Here is a 20,604-nt window from a genome sequence, read left to right as displayed (position 1 = left end):
TTTAAAAATTTGTAGGATAATCATTTGAAGATTTATTTGTGAGAAAAAGTTCAAAAAATGTACTATTATCCATAATTGTAGCTTTTCAAATGGGAAATTATAATAATAATTGCTAAAATCAGTTTTCTGGCCCTCCTGAAAAATTTGATTTTCTGTACATACGTGGTATTAGAATGAAGGTATCGGTATATCTATTGTTCATGAAGATATTTCCATACAAGTGAGAAATTATTTACACCTCATAATTTTATATTTTGTCCAATAAAAGTTTACGCTTTCGTATTTCAAAAAATGTTCTGTATAAAATTTATAGCTCGTTCTAAAACCTTCAAAATGTTGTATCATAACTTATGATACTGTAATACTTTTTTATACGCTAAATATTGTTGAGTTAATTTTCACAATAACGTTTTTCCGCGCTATAGTCTCAGTCAAGTAATACTACTACCAACAGGTGGTTTCATGAAAACCACTGGACAAATGAAAAGCAATTTTTTATCGGGTGTAGCCTACCTGGAAATCTATTTGAGATAGAAAGGTCTACCTGGTATCAGGTTGTAGAGCACGAAACTACGCCCAGAAGGATTTTGAATCATAGATTTAAATTATTGTGGAAATCCGAAGTTATAATTGATTAAAAACGGAAATTTATCTAAATTCTATTTCTCAAAACATTTGACTTATTTTAGATAAATTTAAATAGAGAGCTTCGAATAATTACATTTTATTCTAAATTCTATTATCTACAGTCTGTTTTCAGGTGGATCACGGGTGGTGTGGGTGGCTGGAGCTAGCACATGGTTCATTGGCCAGTTTTTCTTTATTTTTATTTTTCTCAAACCAATTCAATATTTATTATTTCTCTTTCTTCCTCTTCTTCTTCTTCTTCTTCTTCTTCTTTTTCTTCTTCTTCTTCTTTTCTACTTCTACTTCTTCTTTTGTTACATTGTATTATTTTTCAGTTTTTATTTTTTTTATTCTTCTTTTTCTTCTTCTTCTTCTTCTTTTCTACTTCTACTTCTTCTTTTCTTACATTGTACTATTTTTCAGTTTTTATTTTTTAATTTCTATTCATATCTCAATTGTAATTTAGGTTTCGTGGTTATTTCTTTTCTCCATTGATTATTATTATTTTCGTATTTAAATCATATTAATTTACCTTGTTTGTAATATTGTATTTTTTCTGAATTTGATTTGTTTAATCTAGTAATTATTTAGCGTTGTATTGGAGGGTTGAGAGGGCCGGCTGCTCCCTAACTCCGCCCTCCTAGGTAAAAATAAAGGCAGCTATTCTATTTTACAAACAAGGCAAGAGTGATATTTCTGTCTGCTGGCTCGATTTGGTGAAAATCGCAGAAAACTGAAAAAGGAAACCGAAAATCCGTGGTTTTTTTGGGGTACCTACTCTGTAAAAAGCTCCGGAGCTAGAAGAACTTTTCGTATTTAGTTGTCCAATACTTCAGAATCATTGCAAGAAAAATTTAGCAAGTTCTGAATTATTGCCCAAATGGGCTTTTTTCACGTGACTGGACTAAAAATGTTTATAAATGCTTGATTGATTTCTATGCGATATAAAGATTTGAAGTGTCCCTCAATGATTGACTGACAGCTGAATAATATTTCATATGACAAACTTTTAACCACTTATCATAAAACGTTTTGTGTTTGAGAAAGAATAATATTAAAACCAAAAAAACAATCAGAACAGTAGTTACTTGTATCACCTTCAATGAACCCGTTATATAAAAGTAAGTTTAACATTCCTCCTTTCACATAAATTTATTCTATTTTATCATCAAGCTAAACTAGTCAACCTTTACTTGCTACAATCTATTTAACCAATTAAAAATAATTATTGATCAGAGTTTGAGGAATGCATTATTAGCCAAAATTCTAATTAGTTCAAATGCTTTCAAATTTTGTGAGAAGGTTTAAAAAAATAGTTTGAATTCTATAATGTTTAGAATTTTATAATAACACACGATTTCCTTGATTTGTACATTTATCATTTATGAAAATAAACTATATTTTGTTTCTTTTTTGACTGAAGTCCTTTTGGGAGTCAGGCACCCATTTTCACCTGCTGATACCCAAAAATACTCCAGTCATTAAGTAAACAAATAACAAAATTGTTTATTTTCATAAATGATTGATTTGTGGATGCTCAAAACAATGAAATAATGTTTGTTGATACATTGGAATGGATCAAGAAACTATTATATTTATAAATAAATCGATATAGAAAGTTTCATAATGTTTACAAAATGCATTTGAAGGAAATCCTTGCCTAGATTAGTGATTAGAAAGAACAGCAGAAGCAAAAAAAATCAGTGTTCTCTTTATAATAGTATTTTGCTTTGCTCTAGTTTTGTACAGCAAGTGTGCATAATTATGTGTATAGAAAATATGAATGCAGGCTTACAGTGTTATTCACATATTTTATAATCAATAGTTTGTGATTTATTTATTCATTTAAATTTATTTACAATGCAAATGACACTAATGTAATAACATTGGTAAATAAAATAATAAGGTAGGCTAGTCCTTATGCCATTTTCTTCAAAATTTATAGGTGACAAAGTCCAATATAAGGTTAGAATTTTACGTGTACAATTTTTATAACATTTTAATCCAAACATGAAAAGCAGACAGATTAAGCAGCTAGTGATGAAAAGCATTTTAAATTTAATTTTATCTTAAACATCCCAGAGTTACTACTATTGATATTTTAGGACTGTTCGTCCATAAGTAAATAAGAGCACACAGATTTTGTTAATTCTATATTCACTATATCATGTTGTTAATTATTATTTATTGTATCAACATAATCTGTGTGTTTTTATCTTATTTATTTCCTTTTGATAATTTTCTACACTTATTTCTTATCAATCATTCCTCTTTGTTTCCCAGGAATTATTGGAGAATGATGTGAAAAATCAACAAATGATGTAGATACAAAAATAAATTTTATATATATACACACACACACACTTACACACACCATACATTACAACATTTAAACTATTATACTTACAAACAAAATTTGATACAATACTTACAAACAGCTCAAACTACAAAACAATGGCATTTCTGGATCCAAGAATTACAAATGAGAACGGGGCAAAGGTAAGCTTTTATATATCTACCCAACTCATGCTAATGAATAATGGATATACTGTAATTTGAATTTAATAGTAGGCTACTCAAGCCTACTAAATAACACAAATTAAGTTGGAAAGATATTTTTATTGGTAAAGCCATTGACTAATATCTAATGTTCCCTATTATCTTTGCTTTTCTATTTTTTTATTGTTATGTGAACTATTGTATCTTTTTGTTAATCTTTTCCATTACACTTCAAATCAAATTCACCAAGTATGCAATGATTGGGAATTTTTTTTTGTTTGATAGTGTATTATAAAACAGTAAAGAATACTGACAATATAAAGTATTCATACTAACATTTGTATTTTTTTTATCTCTGAAGTTTGCAGATAGAAAGGGAAACGTTATCTTGAATTTAAAAAAAAAAACACTTTTGGAGTGAAAATGCACTTTGGTAGTGACGTTTCGACCTGTTGTTGGTCATCACCAGACTGTCTGGTGATGACCAACGACAGGTCGAAACGTCACTACCAAAGTAAGTGCATTTTCACTCCAAAAGTGTTTTTCTTTAATTCAAGTTTAATTTTAACAGTAAAAAAGTATGGATATGCCACAGAGGAAACGTTATCATTAAAATTATGTTCCACTATCCCATAAAAGTTTTATCTCAGCAGTATATATTTCAAAAGGAGAATTTCACATCTTGACTTTTCTTATTAAGGTTGTGCAAAGGCTAAAAATAAAATTTCCACTGGTAATATTTTTCAAAGTTTTTCGATTTGTATATCATCAAGATATCAAATTGAAAAAGTTTTCCCAGTGGAAATCATTTATTTACCGATCATTACTTTTTGAGATATGAGCGCCTAAAATTGAAATTTTTGGGACAGAACATTTCAAATTTGGTAAGAGATAAATCCTTGAAATTTAGAGGATAAAATCTTCTTGGTATTGTTGATTGAATAAAACTTAAAAAATTTCTAAAAATATAATTTTTTGGGAAAGTTATTCAATTCACCAAAAATGGCCAAAAATAACTTAACTAAAAGTTCGGTCATTTTTAGATAATTGAATAACTTTCTCAAAAATTAATATTATCATAAAATAATTGTTTCATTCAATCAACAATACCAAGAAGATTTTATCCTCTAAATTTCAAGGATTTATCTCCTATCAAATTTGAAATGTTCTGTCCCAAAATTTCAATTTTAGGCACTCATATCTCCAAAAGTAAAGATCGGGAAAAAATGTTTTCCTGAGAAAACTTTTTCATTTTGATATCTTGTTGATATGCAAATCGAAAAACTGAAAAATATCACCAGTAGAAAGTTTTTTTTTTAGCCTTTGCACAGCCTTAATCTCCTCTCCATTGCTTAAAATTCTCAAGTGATTCATTAGAAATGAAAGGTTTCTCAAAATTGATGTATGACAGCCTAAAATAGGTTCAATAGTATATGTTACACTGTCAGGCATATTTTTTTCTTGCTATATGCACAGTATGATAGTTTTATTGAAATCTCTATTAATGTAGGCGCTGAAAGTAGTCAATTAGAGGAAAATTGGTTAATGTTTTACCTATGGAATGTTCATATTTATCGCTACATAAATAAATGGGTTGCTTTTTCAGAAAGCACAAGTTAATGAGGAGAAAAAGGAGGAGAAGATCAGATTAAGTCGACTCGATGATTTGGGTCTATGTCCGCATAAAGCATTTCCTTCCAAGCCGATTGACAGGAGTAAATTCGAAAGTCACAGCCAGTATTTGGAATTTTTAACACAACTAAAAAGGTATGTAGATTGAAAAAGTATGGAAAAAGAAACTTAAATTACATGAATTGAATAAATGCAATTTCATTAGTTGTAGTCCCGTATTGGGCATTACCAAATCAATAATACAATATTGGTAATGGCTTCCAATATAACATTGCTAATATTATCTGTATAGAAGGAATAAATGATGAAACAAGAAACTATATAAACTCAACTGTATAAATAAAATTCTGTTAAACCATAGGATTAGTAATAATGTTATAAAATTGTTTGTTCTAGAAGGATATCTCAAATTATAATTATTTGGGAAGAAATGCTACAGAATACATTATCATTTTAACTTTGAGAAGTATATTTTCTACGTTATAATTCCAAAATCTTTAGAATTCAAGTATATTACACTGAATTTATCATGATTGAAAATTTAGCATGAATTGTTTTAATTTTGGTTTATTATATAAATGTCGAGTAATGAAGTTATGTAATCAATATTCTTATTGCAGTTATGATAAGCCATGGTTCATTCCACCGCCCACCATTGCAAAGAGAAAATTGAAACTGAAACCAATGCAAATTATCAATGTGCATCCATTGAAAAAGAAAACCGCTAACAAGGATCACCAAGAGGAGTTCGAGGACCTATCCAAGTATTTAGTGCTGCAGAACACATGTGAAAACCTGGAGAAATGCAGAAAAAAGAGGAAGAAGAGCAAAAGATTGTCCAAGTCTGGTGTTGGCTATTCTTTAAAGGTAAAAATATGGAAGAAATTCAATTTGCAATTTGAGATGGAGAATGGATATTAATTAAGAATGAGCTACATAATATTTAATGAAGTACCGTAATAATATTGAGGTGTATAATATTTTAATATAAGAAGATAACAATATTGAAAATAGAGTAAATATGAGGTGAAATACATTGAAAATATCCTTTATAATCCTATCAATTATAAATCTTGATTTGATTTGAATCAGTAGACCTACTGATGTACCTTCAGTACGATACATATGAACATAATAATATAACATACAAAATATAATATTTAGTAGAACAATCCTATAATGCGGATACAATCCTTTATAATCCTATCAAATCAAGATTTATAATTGATAGGATTATAAAGGATTGCATCCGCATTATAGGATTGTTCTACTAAATATTATATGCTGTATGTTATATTATTATGTTTATATTGTTTTACTAAACTGCATGTTTATGAACTTTCGCGAGTGTGCAAAAAAATAGTAATTAGAGAGAGAGGAAACACACACTATTTTAGGTGGGGTTCAAAACATCAAGAACACAATAAGTATTTATTAAAGGAAATTACTGGAATACGATGAGTTTGGTCGTTTAGCTGCCATTGTCAAGCCTATATAGGCTTTGTTTTTATACTTGTTAATACTTCTTATTTTACGTTTATTATAATTGAACTACTAATAACTTCTGTCTTATCGTTTTGAAATCATTAAATTGTGGAATTACAATTCAATTTTACAATAATATTGTAGTACAACATCTAAAATGGTAAATTTATTATATTTTTTACTCATGACTACTTTTATTTTGAGAGCTTTAACCTTTCAAATACCGTAACTAAAAAGCTGAATTTCATCAGGTGACAGACGATTTGGCATTCCTATTGAGGACTATGGCTGATGCCAGAGAGCATTTGGTCCAAAAGGCCATTGAGAATAAATGGAGGGAAGAGGAAGAAGAGAGAATAGCAAAGGAGAAAGGAGATATTCAAGCTTTGAAAAATATTGTAGAAGGAATGATGGTGAGTAAATTCTACAAAATAATTTTATTACATAACAAAATATCAAGATAATACTAGTATACATTGAACTCATTTAGAATTTGAAATAAGGGAAAATAATTCAGAGCTCATGCGAAACAAAAATAATAATCCGAACCAATCTAAAAAGTATAATAATTAATAACTCTTAAATGCTCAGCATGTAGGCTGTTTGTGACATTCAAATAAATAACTGAGTGGTCCAATAACAAAATGTTTGAGGAGATTCAACGAAGATATCTAATGTTTCAGATAAAGTTTATAAAGATAGAAGAGGAAAGATTGGCACAAAGAGAAATGAAGGAGAAGCAAGGCCCAGATGATGAAAAAAGACACAGAAGGAGTTCAACAAAATCAGATGATGTTTCTCAAGTACCTGGTAGCGATAATCAAGAACTAACCAAGGATCTTGTAGGATTTTTGAAGTAAGATTTTGAAACAATGAATTCATAATTAATTTATTGATTCAAGATACACAATTATAAATTAAAATAATTAGGAGAAGACCAACAGGCACAGCCCAAAACTGTTCCTCCCTAGAATTTTTATTCATATACTAGTTCAGAATGAATGCTATGCTTTCCAATTTATGGAATGTTGTGTCCAATTCACCGAGAAAACACAATCAAACAATATTTTTTTAATTAGAAAGATTGAAAACCAAATCTATATATATATATATATATATATAATATATATATATATATATATATATATATTATATATATATATATATAAATGTTATGTCGGTTTGTGTACGCTTCAAAAACTCCAAAAGTACTGCACCGATTGAGTTGAAATTTTAACATGATATAAAATCCGCATCAAGGATTGTTTTTGGTCTATCAAATTTATAATCCGTTCAGGACTCTTTCCTACGGTCCTTCAAAGTTTACATGTAATCCTTATGGGAGAAGATTTATGAGCTGGCCTCACACAGAAATAAAAATCAGCTGTTATAATCATCGCGTCATCCAACAGCCGTCGGTAGATCTGTTTTTCCATTTTCTTTCTTTCTACTGATTCACAAAATTTCAATTCTAATAATAATTTTAACATGAGTATAATTTGTGGATTTAATATTTTTTGTGATTGTGAAGGAAGATTTTGGTTTGTATTTATATTTTGAAATTAATTTAATCTGATAAATCCAAAAATATTGTAGTACATACATTTTTTTGGGCTCAAAATAGTGTGTGAATTAAGTTATTATTCACATAACCTCTAGACCGTGTATTCCAAATTAAGGTTAAAAGTTTTGGGCGAATGCCTGTTGTTTTTACCTGCATTGAATCTATTGTCTATGAATAAATGAAATGAAATAATGCCGCGGTGCGAACGACGTCCAAACTTGGGTCGTAGAACTCGTAATGCTGTAAATTTAGAATATGCACGGGAAAATCAGCAGCAAGGAGATATACCATTCAATTCCCCAGCAAGGTGCATTCAACTATATCTAAAAATGCAAACTGCTGTACAACTAGCACATAGGAAGTCCATATTGAGATATAAAATACTGATTGATGGATAATTTTCATAAAAATATAGTGCATCAGATTAAGCAAAGACTAAGCACACCTGAGGAGGCGCGGCTTGGTGATACAAAGTGTTGATCTTATGGAGATTGCCTTATCACACTGTTACATGCCATGTCCGAATCAGTGAGTGTGAGTTCTTCCATTCAAACAAATAAGCAAGAAGCACCTGGATGCAAAATGCCGCATCGCGCCTCCTCAGGTGTGCATCCAGCTAAAGTTTGTCATGAGATGCATTAACTGTTTGGCGGTACGAAGTTCGCCGGGCCAGCTAGTTAAATATAAATTTACTTTCAAAACCGTAAAATATTAACAAATTTAAAAAAAAATGATGATGCGAAAATTGAAAACAAACTTCTTTACTAGAAGCACCGCTATTATTCATATTTAAACTTATTCCTAATATAGCTTAATACTCATTCGTATTAAATTTAAATCAATAAACATTCAATAAAAGAATGCACATGATTATGTTACTAACAGAAAAACTACATTTATGAAGAATCGATTTTCAATAATATTATAACAGCAGTTTTATTACGAAACTAAAATGGAAGATTTTCACAAAGCATTGAACCGTGTTTTCTTCAAATTCTTCTGGAAGATATTAGCCTATATTTAAATTCAAATTAATATTATTTGATACTAATCTGAAAAAATGGATCCTCTATTATTTCACAATTGGATAATTAGGTACCGGTATTAAAATGACAATCAATAAAAATTAATATTTTAATGAGAATAGGTTATTGTGCATTGAGTTTCATGAATAACTGCAAAGTTGATAACGTCTTTCCTATCACTGACTTCCAAAAGTCGAGAATCATTAAACAAAAGTTTCAGTCACATTAATTTTCTGGTTCATATGAATTTTATACTTGTATTGGATGGAATAAATTATAATTTCAAATTCAATTATTACTTTTTTCTGTTCAGATCATTACTGGAAGCAGACATCAAAAGAAAAGAACGAATTTACGAAGAAAAGAACACATCGATCACCGATTTGGATCAATTTTTACAAAGCCAAGAGGAAGCTGATAAAATTGAAGAGGAAGCCAAACAGGAGGAGGTTGAAGAAGAAGAGAAGGAAAAAGAAGAGAAAGAAGTGGGAGACGAAGAAAAAGAGCCTGGACTGGATTTTGAAATCGAAGATAATAAGGAGAATGAAGAGAAAAATGATGATGATAAGAAAACTGATGAAGGAGAAGGGAATATTGAGAACGAGCCTAATGTTGATATGCATGAGGTGAGGGCAATTCTTTTTATAATAACATTTTTTCAACAGTTTCAGTAACATAGGTTGATTCAAAACTATTTTGGAATAATATTATTGTAATATTAGTATTTAGAATATTGCGACCAATCGACTTTTGAACATATAGTCTATTCTTGAAACAATTCTACAGATCAATTCCTTTGGCCAACAGAATTGTCCTTCTTGTTGATAAGACAGGATAACATTTCAATACCATAGAAATAGTTAGAGTTTAAGTTTTATTATGTCAGTGGAAAAAGTGAATTAACTTCTTCAGGACAATTGCTTTCTACTACTCGTATTTTATTTTTCCAATAGTTCAATATTTAAAGCAAAAATGGGGTAGCCTACTTCAAGTTTTCAAGTTTTTTGAAAGAAATATTGGCCTTTAAAAAAGCCTTTGCCCTGCTATATTACAAATTCCTTCCAATGATTATTTCAATTTCAATTCCATAGAAATAGTTTGAGTTTACGTTCTATTATGTCAGTGGAAAAAGTGAATTAAATTCTTCAGGACAATTGCTTTATAATACTCGTATTTTATTTTTCCAATAATTCAATATTTAAAGCAAAAATGGGGTAGCCTACTTCAGGGGTTTTGAAAGAAATATTGGCCTTCAAAAAAGCCATTGCCCTGCTCTATTAAAAACTACTTCCAATGAATATTTTTATGGCGATTCTATTTTAACTCTAGACATAATATGATGTATTTCAAAAATAATATAATACATTGACTGTTTCTACATTTATCTTATGTTCTATTATGGGATATCAATTCAATATACTGTGCAAACCGACTGCTACAGCAGTCATCTTAATAGGTGATTCTCCAATACTTTACTCATTAAATCTCCAATAAATTCAATAAAATTTAACGTTTGAGGAAGAGGAAAAAGGCTTTGCAATTCAAAATCTTTCACTGTTCAAAGAATTAGCTAAAAATAGAGGATGTTTTCACATTTTAAATTTATTAATATTAATGTTAATATTAATATTACTTTTGTTATTAAAAGATAATAATTTAAAGATTAAAGTAGTATTGCTCAAACGGGATATAATAGATAGTCTAATGTGTACCGTAATTGATATCTTCTTTATAAATAATTAGTTACCTACTTTAATCTTTCCCAGGTAAACAAGAAACTCGAAGATCTAGTAATGGGTGCAGAAGGACTCGAAAATGAGGAAAAGCAGGTGGAAGAAGAAGAAGTGGAAGCTGAGATCGAAGAATGGGTGAAGAGTATAATATCACCGCGCCCTTCGCCCAAAATCAAAGTTGAAGCCAGCACTCAATTCGACTACGCGCTCGAGAGAAAACTGGCCCTGGGAATCGACCGAGAACCGAAGGACTTCACTGAAGATAATTACTGATAAAAGGAGAAAATTTTATTCATGTATAATTCATCAATAGAATCACAAATCAAAAGGCAAGGAGTTCGATGTAGGAGCAGCGCTGAAGGACTTGATAATATGAAAACAACAAATAAATTGAAATAATCACTAAATATAAGAGTATGATGAAGATATTATTTCCAACGAGAGTGTGCCAAGAAATACAGACCGTCCAGATGCTGACACCAACACGAATTTCAACCTATAAACCTTAACCTAAATGTCATAAGAAAGAGAGTTAATAGATGAGAAATATTGTGATTATGTTTTCAGACTTGGAAATCAAAATGATAGTTTCCCCATCAATATTGTCCATTCATATGAGATTTAGATTTTGGCTATAGTTAATAAGATTGAGGGCTGTGCTGTGAGGGAAAAGAAGACGTATGTTTGACACGAAGTAATGCCTTTGTGCAATGTACACAAATATAACAAAATGCAATATTTTATTCTTCAATGTTGTTTTCCATCACAAACTGCTTATTATTAAATCACTTTTTGCTAGTAGAGAAAACGATTAGCAGTCAGATTTTCTTACAATAAATGAATTAATCACTCACTTTGACAACGAGTCTTTCGGCAGGTCCGCCATCTTCCTGGTTGTTGGAACATTTATTTAAATTGTTGTTGGAATATTTTAATTAAATTCTTGGAACAACCAAGAAGATGGCGGACCTACCGAAAGATCTCGTTGTCACAGTGAGTGATTAATCCATTTATTGTAAAAAGTCTGACTGCTAGTCGTTTTTTCTAATAACAAACATAGCAATATTTTATTCACGGAATTTTATAAATAATAACACAATTTCAAATATTTAAATTTAAAATTACCATAGATAATTCTCTTTTCAATATTTTTTGTACTTGAAAGCTATTTTGAGCAGAGAAAGTTAATTAAAAGCTATTTCATTCACTTGTAGGGTCTGGGGGAGTGCACCATCATTTTGATGAAAAATTGTAAGGATTATTGATTTTAGACGTTTAATTTCTAATTTATTTAATCTTTCTATTTTTAAAACACATTGTGTTCATCGACTTCAGCCATATCGTTTCGCTCAATCAGTGTGTAGCAAATTCGAGCATTTTCCAGTTGGCATATGGAACCACCTACCTTGAAAAGCTGAGAAATCACAGAGAACCGCTGGAAAACATCAATTAGTATCTTTGGTGAAATTTTAAATAATTCTTGATATACTATTTCCTCTGTTGAACATGTTAACTAAATTGAACATGTGTAGCCTACCTAATTGAACGTTTTATGAAACTAGTACTCTGAAAAACTGAGAAAGGCAGAAAAACTATCAAAACGCTCAGTCTGGGTGTTGGTCGACAATCGGTAAGTTTGACCGACCAATCCTGTTCGAGATTTGAAAAACTTCTGGGCTCTCGGGGGGGGGGGGGGTTGTCAGAAAAACGCGTTATTTTATTAATTTTTTATTTCAAGATATCATAAACAGCTCTCATTATTTCAAACAGAGGTTGTTCAGCTGAGGTTATTTCCATCTCACTCCTTTTTAGTTTGATTTTCCATCAGGGTGATCATGAGGAATAACCGGTTCATCATCATCTGAAGCTTCAATTGAAAGAATGCCCATCATAATGCACATTAGCATCAGCATAAAGAAGTAGATCTGTAATAAACAGTTGAAGAATGTGAAAAATATCTTTGTTGAAGTTTAGACACTGTGTATGAACGATAAATATCGAGTGGCAGAAAGGATAATATAAAGGATATATGGAGTGGCCGTAGTCGAGTGGATCAGATGCTGGCTTCATGATTCAGAGACCCGGGTTCAAATCCCGGCCCGGGCAAGATATTTATCTCGGGCCACTCCCGTGTTTCGGATGGACACGTTAAACCGTCGGTCCCGGCTGCCTAAAAAGCAGTCGTTAGGTCATGTCAAAGGCCCTGAAATTGATCAGTTGCGACCTGAAAACTCTGACACCAGACCTGAGCCAGCCAGGTCACTCGATATTATTATTATTATAACGATAAATATAAAAAAAACACTTACTTTTTCTTGGAGTATCGAGGAATGCATTTCACTCCTGAGGAGGAGCTTCTTCAGCCTAACATCAGGTAAGTGTTTTTTTTAAATATTTACATGTAACACAGTGTCTGAACTACAACAAAGTTATTATATAGTGTTTCGTCATGGGAAGCAGCATCAATGAAAAATATCCTTTGATTGTATGGGAAGAGATACTGAGATGTTATGGTATTTCTCCATGATAGAATAAGACATTGATGGGGATAATCCACAATAAAAAAATAAATTGGTGCAATTAGCAGAGCCACCTATAATAAGAAACTGACTCGTTAATTGAACCTAATTATAATGCAACGATGCCATTCTTCTTGGTTCTTAGGTAGGGGCATCCACCTGAAAATGCCTGTAAAATCAAATTTTGCCATAATAAAAATAAACAATATAAAGTTGTGGTTCACACTACACATTTTTCGCAAAAAAAATCCGCCAAGGGCGCTACCAACATTTTCAAAATTCTCTCCCTCTATGGCTATGCAATTCATAGAGGAGAAATTTTAAGTCAAATAAAGTTATAGTGGAAAAATTGTAAAAAAATTAAGCAAGTAGATTTAAAAAATCAGTATGATCAGTTCGGTTGCTTCACCTTCTGAAAAGAATTTTAAATGGCGTAATGAAGATTGGAGGATCTGCTATATAGGATCTCCTAATAATATCTAGTGTAAACGCGCATCTCAAGTCAAAGATCTGAGCCAGCTGGTGATAGTTCAATAACGCTGGATACACACGAGATCTGCTATCTCTTCATAGTGAATGATTTAATAGAATCAACAGTTGCCAACAGTTTGCGATTGAATAATTTCATTTTCTCAAATTTCAAGCTTATTTTCAATTTAAGGTGAAAATGTTACTGGACATTAATTGAAGAGATTTCCATGCTCAATCTTTTCCATTCGAAATTTTTCGTTTAAATTATATCTGAGACCTGATAATTGGAAATCTAAAATCAAATTTAGCATAGATGGGGCGGAGCTCCTGAAATTTTTATAGATATGGGACTTGAGTCAGTTGATATAGCTTATCAATGACTATTTTAGGTATAAATTTGATCAAAATCGTTGGAGCCATTTTCGAGAAAATCGCGAAAAACCCTGTTTTTGACAACACTTCGCCATTTTAGCCGCCATCTTGAATCGCATTTGATCGAAATTGTTCGTGTCGGATCCTTATAGTGTAAGGACCTCAAGTTCCAAATTTCAAGTCATTCCCTTAATTGGGAGATGAGATATCGTGTACACAGACGCACATACAGACCAATACCCAAAAAAACTTTTTTGGACTCAGGGGATCTTAAAACGTATAGAAATTTAGAAATTGGGGTACCTTAATTTTTTTCGGAGAGCAATACCTTCCTTACCTATGGTAATAGGGCAAGGAAAGTAAAAATTAATTTAGTTTGAATAATGGATAAGTTGATTACTTACTGACATGACGTAGACACAGATGGTGTTCTGGGTAACAGTAAAATATCTTAGTATCTCAAATGACTGATGAATTGAGCTGAAAATTTAACTGTACTTTTATAGTCGTATTTGGCATATTATCAATATCATCTAGAGGCGTTACCTTGAAGCATCAATATGACGTTACCTAGTTTTAGCCACTGGATTAGTATTTCAATTGAATTGCTATTGTAATTTTGATAAATTGAGAATCAACAAATGAATTCAGCCAATGAAACGCAGCCACATCCTCATGATCATATGAATTGTATTAGTTTTTCCATTATTCTAGCATACACGTAATGTTTAATTTTGATATGAAGTCATAACGCCAGATCTCTCAATTAACAGCTAAATTATTGGAAAGACTAAAGAATAGTGATGAATGTAAAGCACACTACAATAATAGAACTACATGTAGCTTTCGGGTAAAATGTAAAACTCAATTTTTGAAAGGCCCATTACTCAAGAAATTTAAATTAAATAGCCTACACTAAAATACCCTGCACCAATCCATTGTTTTCACAGTCAAATGATAAAATTTCATAGAATTGCTTAAACAATTATTGTTTGGAGGTGTTAAAACTCATAATTCAGCATTAATGATACTAGATCTTATTTTTATGACTGAATTATCTTATTCTTAGAATTTCACTCTACTATAGTGAGGTCCACGTTATAATGGCAGTGGATAAAGATAGAAGAATAGCGATGCCGATTCTCTGCATTAATTAATTATATTTCTACACTGTAAAAAACATAATTGGCATCGTTGTGGACCTATAAAAGGATAGTACCACTTTGTCGAATGATAGACAAGGATAGCAAAACCAAAGTTGATCAAATACTGTCATTATAACGTGGACCTCACTATAGTACATTTTTCACAATAGATCAATTTTGTCAATTGATGACAAATTCTGTTTGAGTTGAGACACGTTGTTACAAAGTATATTTAAATGCACTTGACTTTTTGGTTGAGAAATACCGTATTAAATGCATTTCGCTCCTGAATAGGAGATTCATCAACCCCTCAGGAGTAAAATGCATTCCATATTAAAATTAAGTATATTTAGTGTAATATGTAAGTGTAAATTAAATATTCACGTTGAAACTCTGCATTTTTCGCATCAGTGAAATATTAATAAATTGGTAAAAAATAAAAATAATCGATAGTTGATGAGTGTATTTAAATATTGGCTTTAAAACACAATATTTTTCTCATCAGTGAAATTTCAATAGATAAGTGGAAAAACAAAATTCATGAATAAAAGTAAACCAATAAATTTTAAAAATAAAATTAAATAGAAAAATTGTATCAATAAAAAAAATTGAAACAAAAAAAGTTGAATATTGTTTAAATAACAATGAATGTTTTGTCTTCACTCTAGAATCAGAGTTAGACTCAGAAGGCTAACTTTTGAATAAAAAAAGCTAGAAATTGCAGAAGATTGGGCACTGAAATTTTACAATTTCGAAGTTGTTTCTTCAAGTCCATATGATTCTACTATCAAAATGCAAACTTCAGTTTACTAGACTCAAACCAAACATTCACACACTACAAGATCAAAACACAAAGCAAATTAATAACATTTATAATTTACATAAAAATCATTGGACATGTAGTAGGAACTTTGCTTTTGGTGGATATACTAGTTGACAGTTATTGCTATACTTGTTGACCAACACATAATTCATAATTTTATATGAATAGAGGGTTTTTTGATGAATCAAAATGGCTAGTGAAGAAGATAGTGTTAAGGAAACCGAGGAAAATGAAGAATCTACCGCTGATGAAAAAGAAACAAATAAATCTAATAAGTCTGTAAAACAAGAAGGAAATAAACCTGCTGCTAAACAAGAGAAGAATAAACCCAAAGACAACAAAAAGGTAATTTTTTATTTGTATTAATTAGTTGCATTAAACTATTTTAAAGAAGGTAAGATAATTTAGTTGCTTTTTTATCAAGTTTGGTAGTAATCCTACCGGCAAGTCAATAGTTTTAAAAAGGTTTTAAAGGCTATTTGTTGGGTTTAAAAGAACTAGCATGCTTGTTTAGTCTACGCACAGGCCACAGTGCCCATGTAGGCTCATTCCGTAACCTATAATATGGAAACCTTATTTAAGTACATAATTATTTGCATTTTATATTTCATAGTATTTATCATTTTTATACTTACTGTATTTTTGAAATAAAGAATATTCTTGATTCTTGTTTATTTGGTTATTGAAAAGTATTTTGGAGGTGATAGATAGCTATCAAGTGAGTAAACACATTTTTTATAAGAATTTAATCCTCTAATAGGAATAATAGAATACAATAATTTCTGTTTGAATATTATAATACAGGTAGATTTAAATAAGAGAGCATCTCTAAATCAATTCAATGTCTGGGATGGAGAGCGTGTCTTAAAATCATCTATTTCTGCTTCACATAAATGTTGTTTAAAATATTATTAAAATAATTAGAATAATTTTATTTTTGAAAACTATTGTACTAAATTTTGAATAAAAACGTAGAAATAAAAGTTGCCAAATTGTATTTTCAACAGGAAAATGGAAAGTCTGGAAAGAAAGATGATGAAAAAGGTAAGAAGCAGGGTGATACATGGGAGGAAAAGCAAAAAGAGAAGCAAAAGGCAAGAAGAGATGAGATTTTTCCTTGGGGGTCAGATCCATGTGTGAAACTGAGAATGGCCGGCGCGAAGGCTGAAGAAGAGAGAGATTTATCAAAACCAGCAGGGTGAGTAGGAAGAAGATGCTATTTTAAAATAACTACCAACTCATTAGTCCAAAAATACATATTCTGTAATAAAAATGAAATTTACGAATAAAATTAAATAGACAACCGTCATCTTAGAAAAAAAAACAGTTAAAACTTTTAAACTTCTCGGAGTAATCAGAAAATAGCACATTGATATCAATTTTTATATTTCTTGATAATATTGAGAAAAATTAAGAGCAGTAAACCCATAATAGATAGATTTATCTATATACCTTGTACTGAACCATTCAAGTTTTCCGGTAACTTGTGAAGGCTCTTCAGCACCCTTCTAATAGCATTTTGTTCAGTATACCTGTATTATAACACCACCAATCGTATTAGAAAAGTCGCAAAATTAATTAAAAATTCTATTGATTTCAAGGTTTTTGATCAATTTGATAATTTTTCAAGCATAATTATTGTTCATGCTTACAGCTCACAATTCCCATGGTACGAGAAACCGGTGAAGAAAGGTGGAGATGCAAAGAAACAGGAAGAAGAAGAGAGACAGAAAGCTGCCGAAAAGGAGAAAGAAGAAAACAAGGAGAGATTTGCCGAAATAGAGAAACGATTCAGAGAGAAATTGACAGAAATGTCGGAACGGAATAGAAGAAAACGGATTTATGAGTGCAGCGGCTTCTATCAACGTACGGGAATACCGTTCGAAGTGATGGAGCAAAGAAGAAAGGCAGCAAAAAAGAGGAAAAGGAGAGAAAAGGAAGAGGTAGAGGAGGAGGAGGAGGAGGAGGAGGAGGAGGAAGAGGGCGAGGAGGAAGACGAAAAAGAATTGAAGGATCAAGAAGAGGCAGCAAAAGATGAAGAAGAGAAGGAGAAAGGAGAGGATGGTGAAAAAAAGGAAAAGAAAGGTGGAAAGAAGAAAGTCAAGAGGAAAAGTGATGATAAGGGTGGAAAACGGAAAAAGAAAAAGAGGAAAAGTGGGGAATGGCCGGGTAGTTATCCGCAGCCGATTTTTGAAGATTTTCTATTTTTTCTAAGGCTGATGGCTCAAGCCGAATTCCAAACACAGGAATCGCAAAAGGTGGCTCTTCCTCCCAAGAAATCACCCGACAACAGGAGGAAGGTTGTCGACGAGTTTGTCTCTTTTCTGGACGTTCTACTCACAGCCAATCAGATGATGAGAGAGAAAGACGGCGATGATAAAGAGGAGGATGGAGGCAAAGAGGGGGAGAATGGCACTGAAAAGAATAGCACAGGTCCGCCTTCACAGACCGCCTCAGACGGCGGGCAAGCCGAACAAGAAGACATCACTACACTCGATGCAAATCCTCAACCAATCCCAATTGAAACTGAAGAATAACAATAAAACTCTCAACACCTCATTAATATGTATTTTATTAATCATTCTTCGACTACGCCATTATTCAATTTTAAATGGGGTCGGCATAACCGTCCAATTGAAAATGAAAAATAACAATAAAACTCTTTAACACATTAATATGTGTTTTATTAATCATTCTTCGACTACTCCATTATTCCATTTGAAAAGGGGTCGACAATACCGTCGCTTTAGGGGCGTTTACATTAGTCAAGTTTACTTGATGAATTCAAGTTTTGTGTAGAATGCATGTATTTTGCAAACTTTGAGTCAAGTATACAAGAACAGAAACTTGAATTCACTGTACTAATGTAGACCCTTTTCAAATTTTGTAGATGTTGATCATGTTTGAATTGTGGAAGGTACAGTACAATCCAACCTTCAAATGGGAAAATGAGATGAAAACAGTTGTCAGTCAATGTAGAATGTATGAAAACAAAATAAAAAGAAAAGTATTATGCGAGAAAAGTAAGCAGAAAACTTTGAGTTCAATTATATTTTTCAATTTATAATTATATACTTTAGAGGATATGAAAACTTGATTTAGGTAAGTTTTCAAAATCTCCCATCTAACTCAAACCATAGATCAAACATGTTAGATCTGTGCTCAAATGTTAAAAATATTGAATTCAAGTAAACTTAACTAATGTTAACCCTACTTCAATCTTTTATGTATGTTCTTCCTTCACTCATTTATGGTTTTGGCAATTGTTTTCAAACAGCCATACGGCACTCCTCACCAGATCTACTAGCATCTACTAGCGTCTATAGCATCTACTAGCTGCTACTGGAAAACGGAATTGAAAATGTCATGAATTTGGGTTCCGGACATTTCTAATTACGTGTTCCCGTAGCAGCAAGTGGACGCTACTGATGTAGCTGTGTGCAGCGTGCTTTTGACTGTGCTTGGGACCAGTCAATACCTATTAAGTGATAGTAGGTATTGGACAGGTAACTTCAGACTTGGTTAATTGAGAATTCTAGATATGCAAACAATCTTATTATTGAGAAACGATTAAACTTGTGAAAGGGATACGAATGAGATTAGATAAGACATGTATATGAGAGTAGATTAAAACATTGAAAGCCGGTTAAATTTTAACCGTGATTAATTCCACGAGAACCTATTAGAGAAGCCGTCTTTTCTGATTGGTTCTCCTAAAGTTAATCACGGTTAAAACTTAACCGGCTTTTGTACAACCGGGTCATACTGAGATTCATGAGAAGATTCCTCTTACTATACTAGTCAGTTTACAAATTAAGACATATTCTTGGGCAAATGTCGAATGAATTAAATAAAAATTGTCCTTCTTTTACGCTGCCTTCTTTCTGAGAATGAAGCCTCTGTAAATTTCGAGATAATTCCTTAGGATAGACAGTGGATGTCAGTATAGTAGACAAAATAAAAAAGTAATAATATGTTGTCATTGTAATGATATATGTGCAAGATAACCCCTGTAACATTTAATAATCGTTCCTATTAGGTATATTAAATACAGTGCTGAAACGCTTTGGGGGCATATAATTGCAAAAGAAAAGATGTGATTATGGATGAGTAAGAAGAACAATCAACAGAATATTGAAATTAATAGAACAAATAATAAAATAATATCAACTTCAATACTCTGTCAACTTAATCCTCAAACACATCAATTTAGCAGCATTTATAATAGAAGGATATGATGACTCTAACAATATGATCTCTCTGAATTATCCATTTGTCACCGTCGGATAGGTTAGGTATACTCAAGAATTAACTATAAAATTAGTAATCATTATGTAAATTTAATATACAAACGTAAGAGAAAAGAATATTTCAAAATACAAGAAAATTAGATTTTACAATTTCTACTATGCTAGATTCTGATGATTAGATGTTGATGTATAATTTATTCGTAAATACCTTGTTATAAGTGGGAGGCCTCCTACACTTTTTTATATCGGACATTCACTTATCTTGCACAAAACACATGAAGCTCTTGAAGTATTCTATACTTGTGATGAATTTGTTCCTTTTCTAGTAGTTATTTTCGAACGGATTAGTAGACAATTTTCCAGGGCCATATCAAAGATTGTGAATCCAAAATCAACTAGATACCATAAGATTCAACGAGATGCAATGACCGCTGTACAGCGGATTTCGGATGTAATAAA

General features: G+C 31.4%; 2 protein-coding genes across 2 annotated transcripts; both read left to right on the top strand.

Moving 5' to 3' along the window:
• Positions 1-1,614: 1,614 nt before the first annotated feature.
• On the top strand, positions 1,615-11,313 carry LOC111057878 (myb-like protein X). Its single transcript, XM_039420798.1, has 8 exons — positions 1,615-1,748; positions 2,911-3,126; positions 4,733-4,893; positions 5,379-5,625; positions 6,495-6,656; positions 6,927-7,099; positions 9,146-9,458; positions 10,599-11,313. The coding sequence occupies exons 2-8, from the start codon at positions 3,082-3,084 to the stop codon at positions 10,836-10,838; spliced, it is 1,341 nt and encodes a 446-aa protein (XP_039276732.1). The 5' UTR covers positions 1,615-1,748; positions 2,911-3,081; the 3' UTR covers positions 10,839-11,313.
• A 3,747-nt stretch (positions 11,314-15,060) lies between these two features.
• LOC111057949 (ABC transporter F family member 4) lies at positions 15,061-18,570 on the top strand. The gene is made up of 3 exons (XM_022345435.2): positions 15,061-16,240; positions 16,903-17,093; positions 17,550-18,570. The coding sequence occupies exons 1-3, from the start codon at positions 16,085-16,087 to the stop codon at positions 18,430-18,432; spliced, it is 1,230 nt and encodes a 409-aa protein (XP_022201127.2). The 5' UTR covers positions 15,061-16,084; the 3' UTR covers positions 18,433-18,570.
• The last annotated feature ends 2,034 nt before the right edge of the window (positions 18,571-20,604 follow it).

The sequence above is a fragment of the Nilaparvata lugens genome, chromosome 2 (genome assembly GCF_014356525.2).
Source record: "Nilaparvata lugens isolate BPH chromosome 2, ASM1435652v1, whole genome shotgun sequence".
NCBI lineage: Eukaryota > Metazoa > Arthropoda > Insecta > Hemiptera > Delphacidae > Nilaparvata > Nilaparvata lugens.
This window is presented reverse-complemented; position numbering and strand designations above follow the sequence as displayed.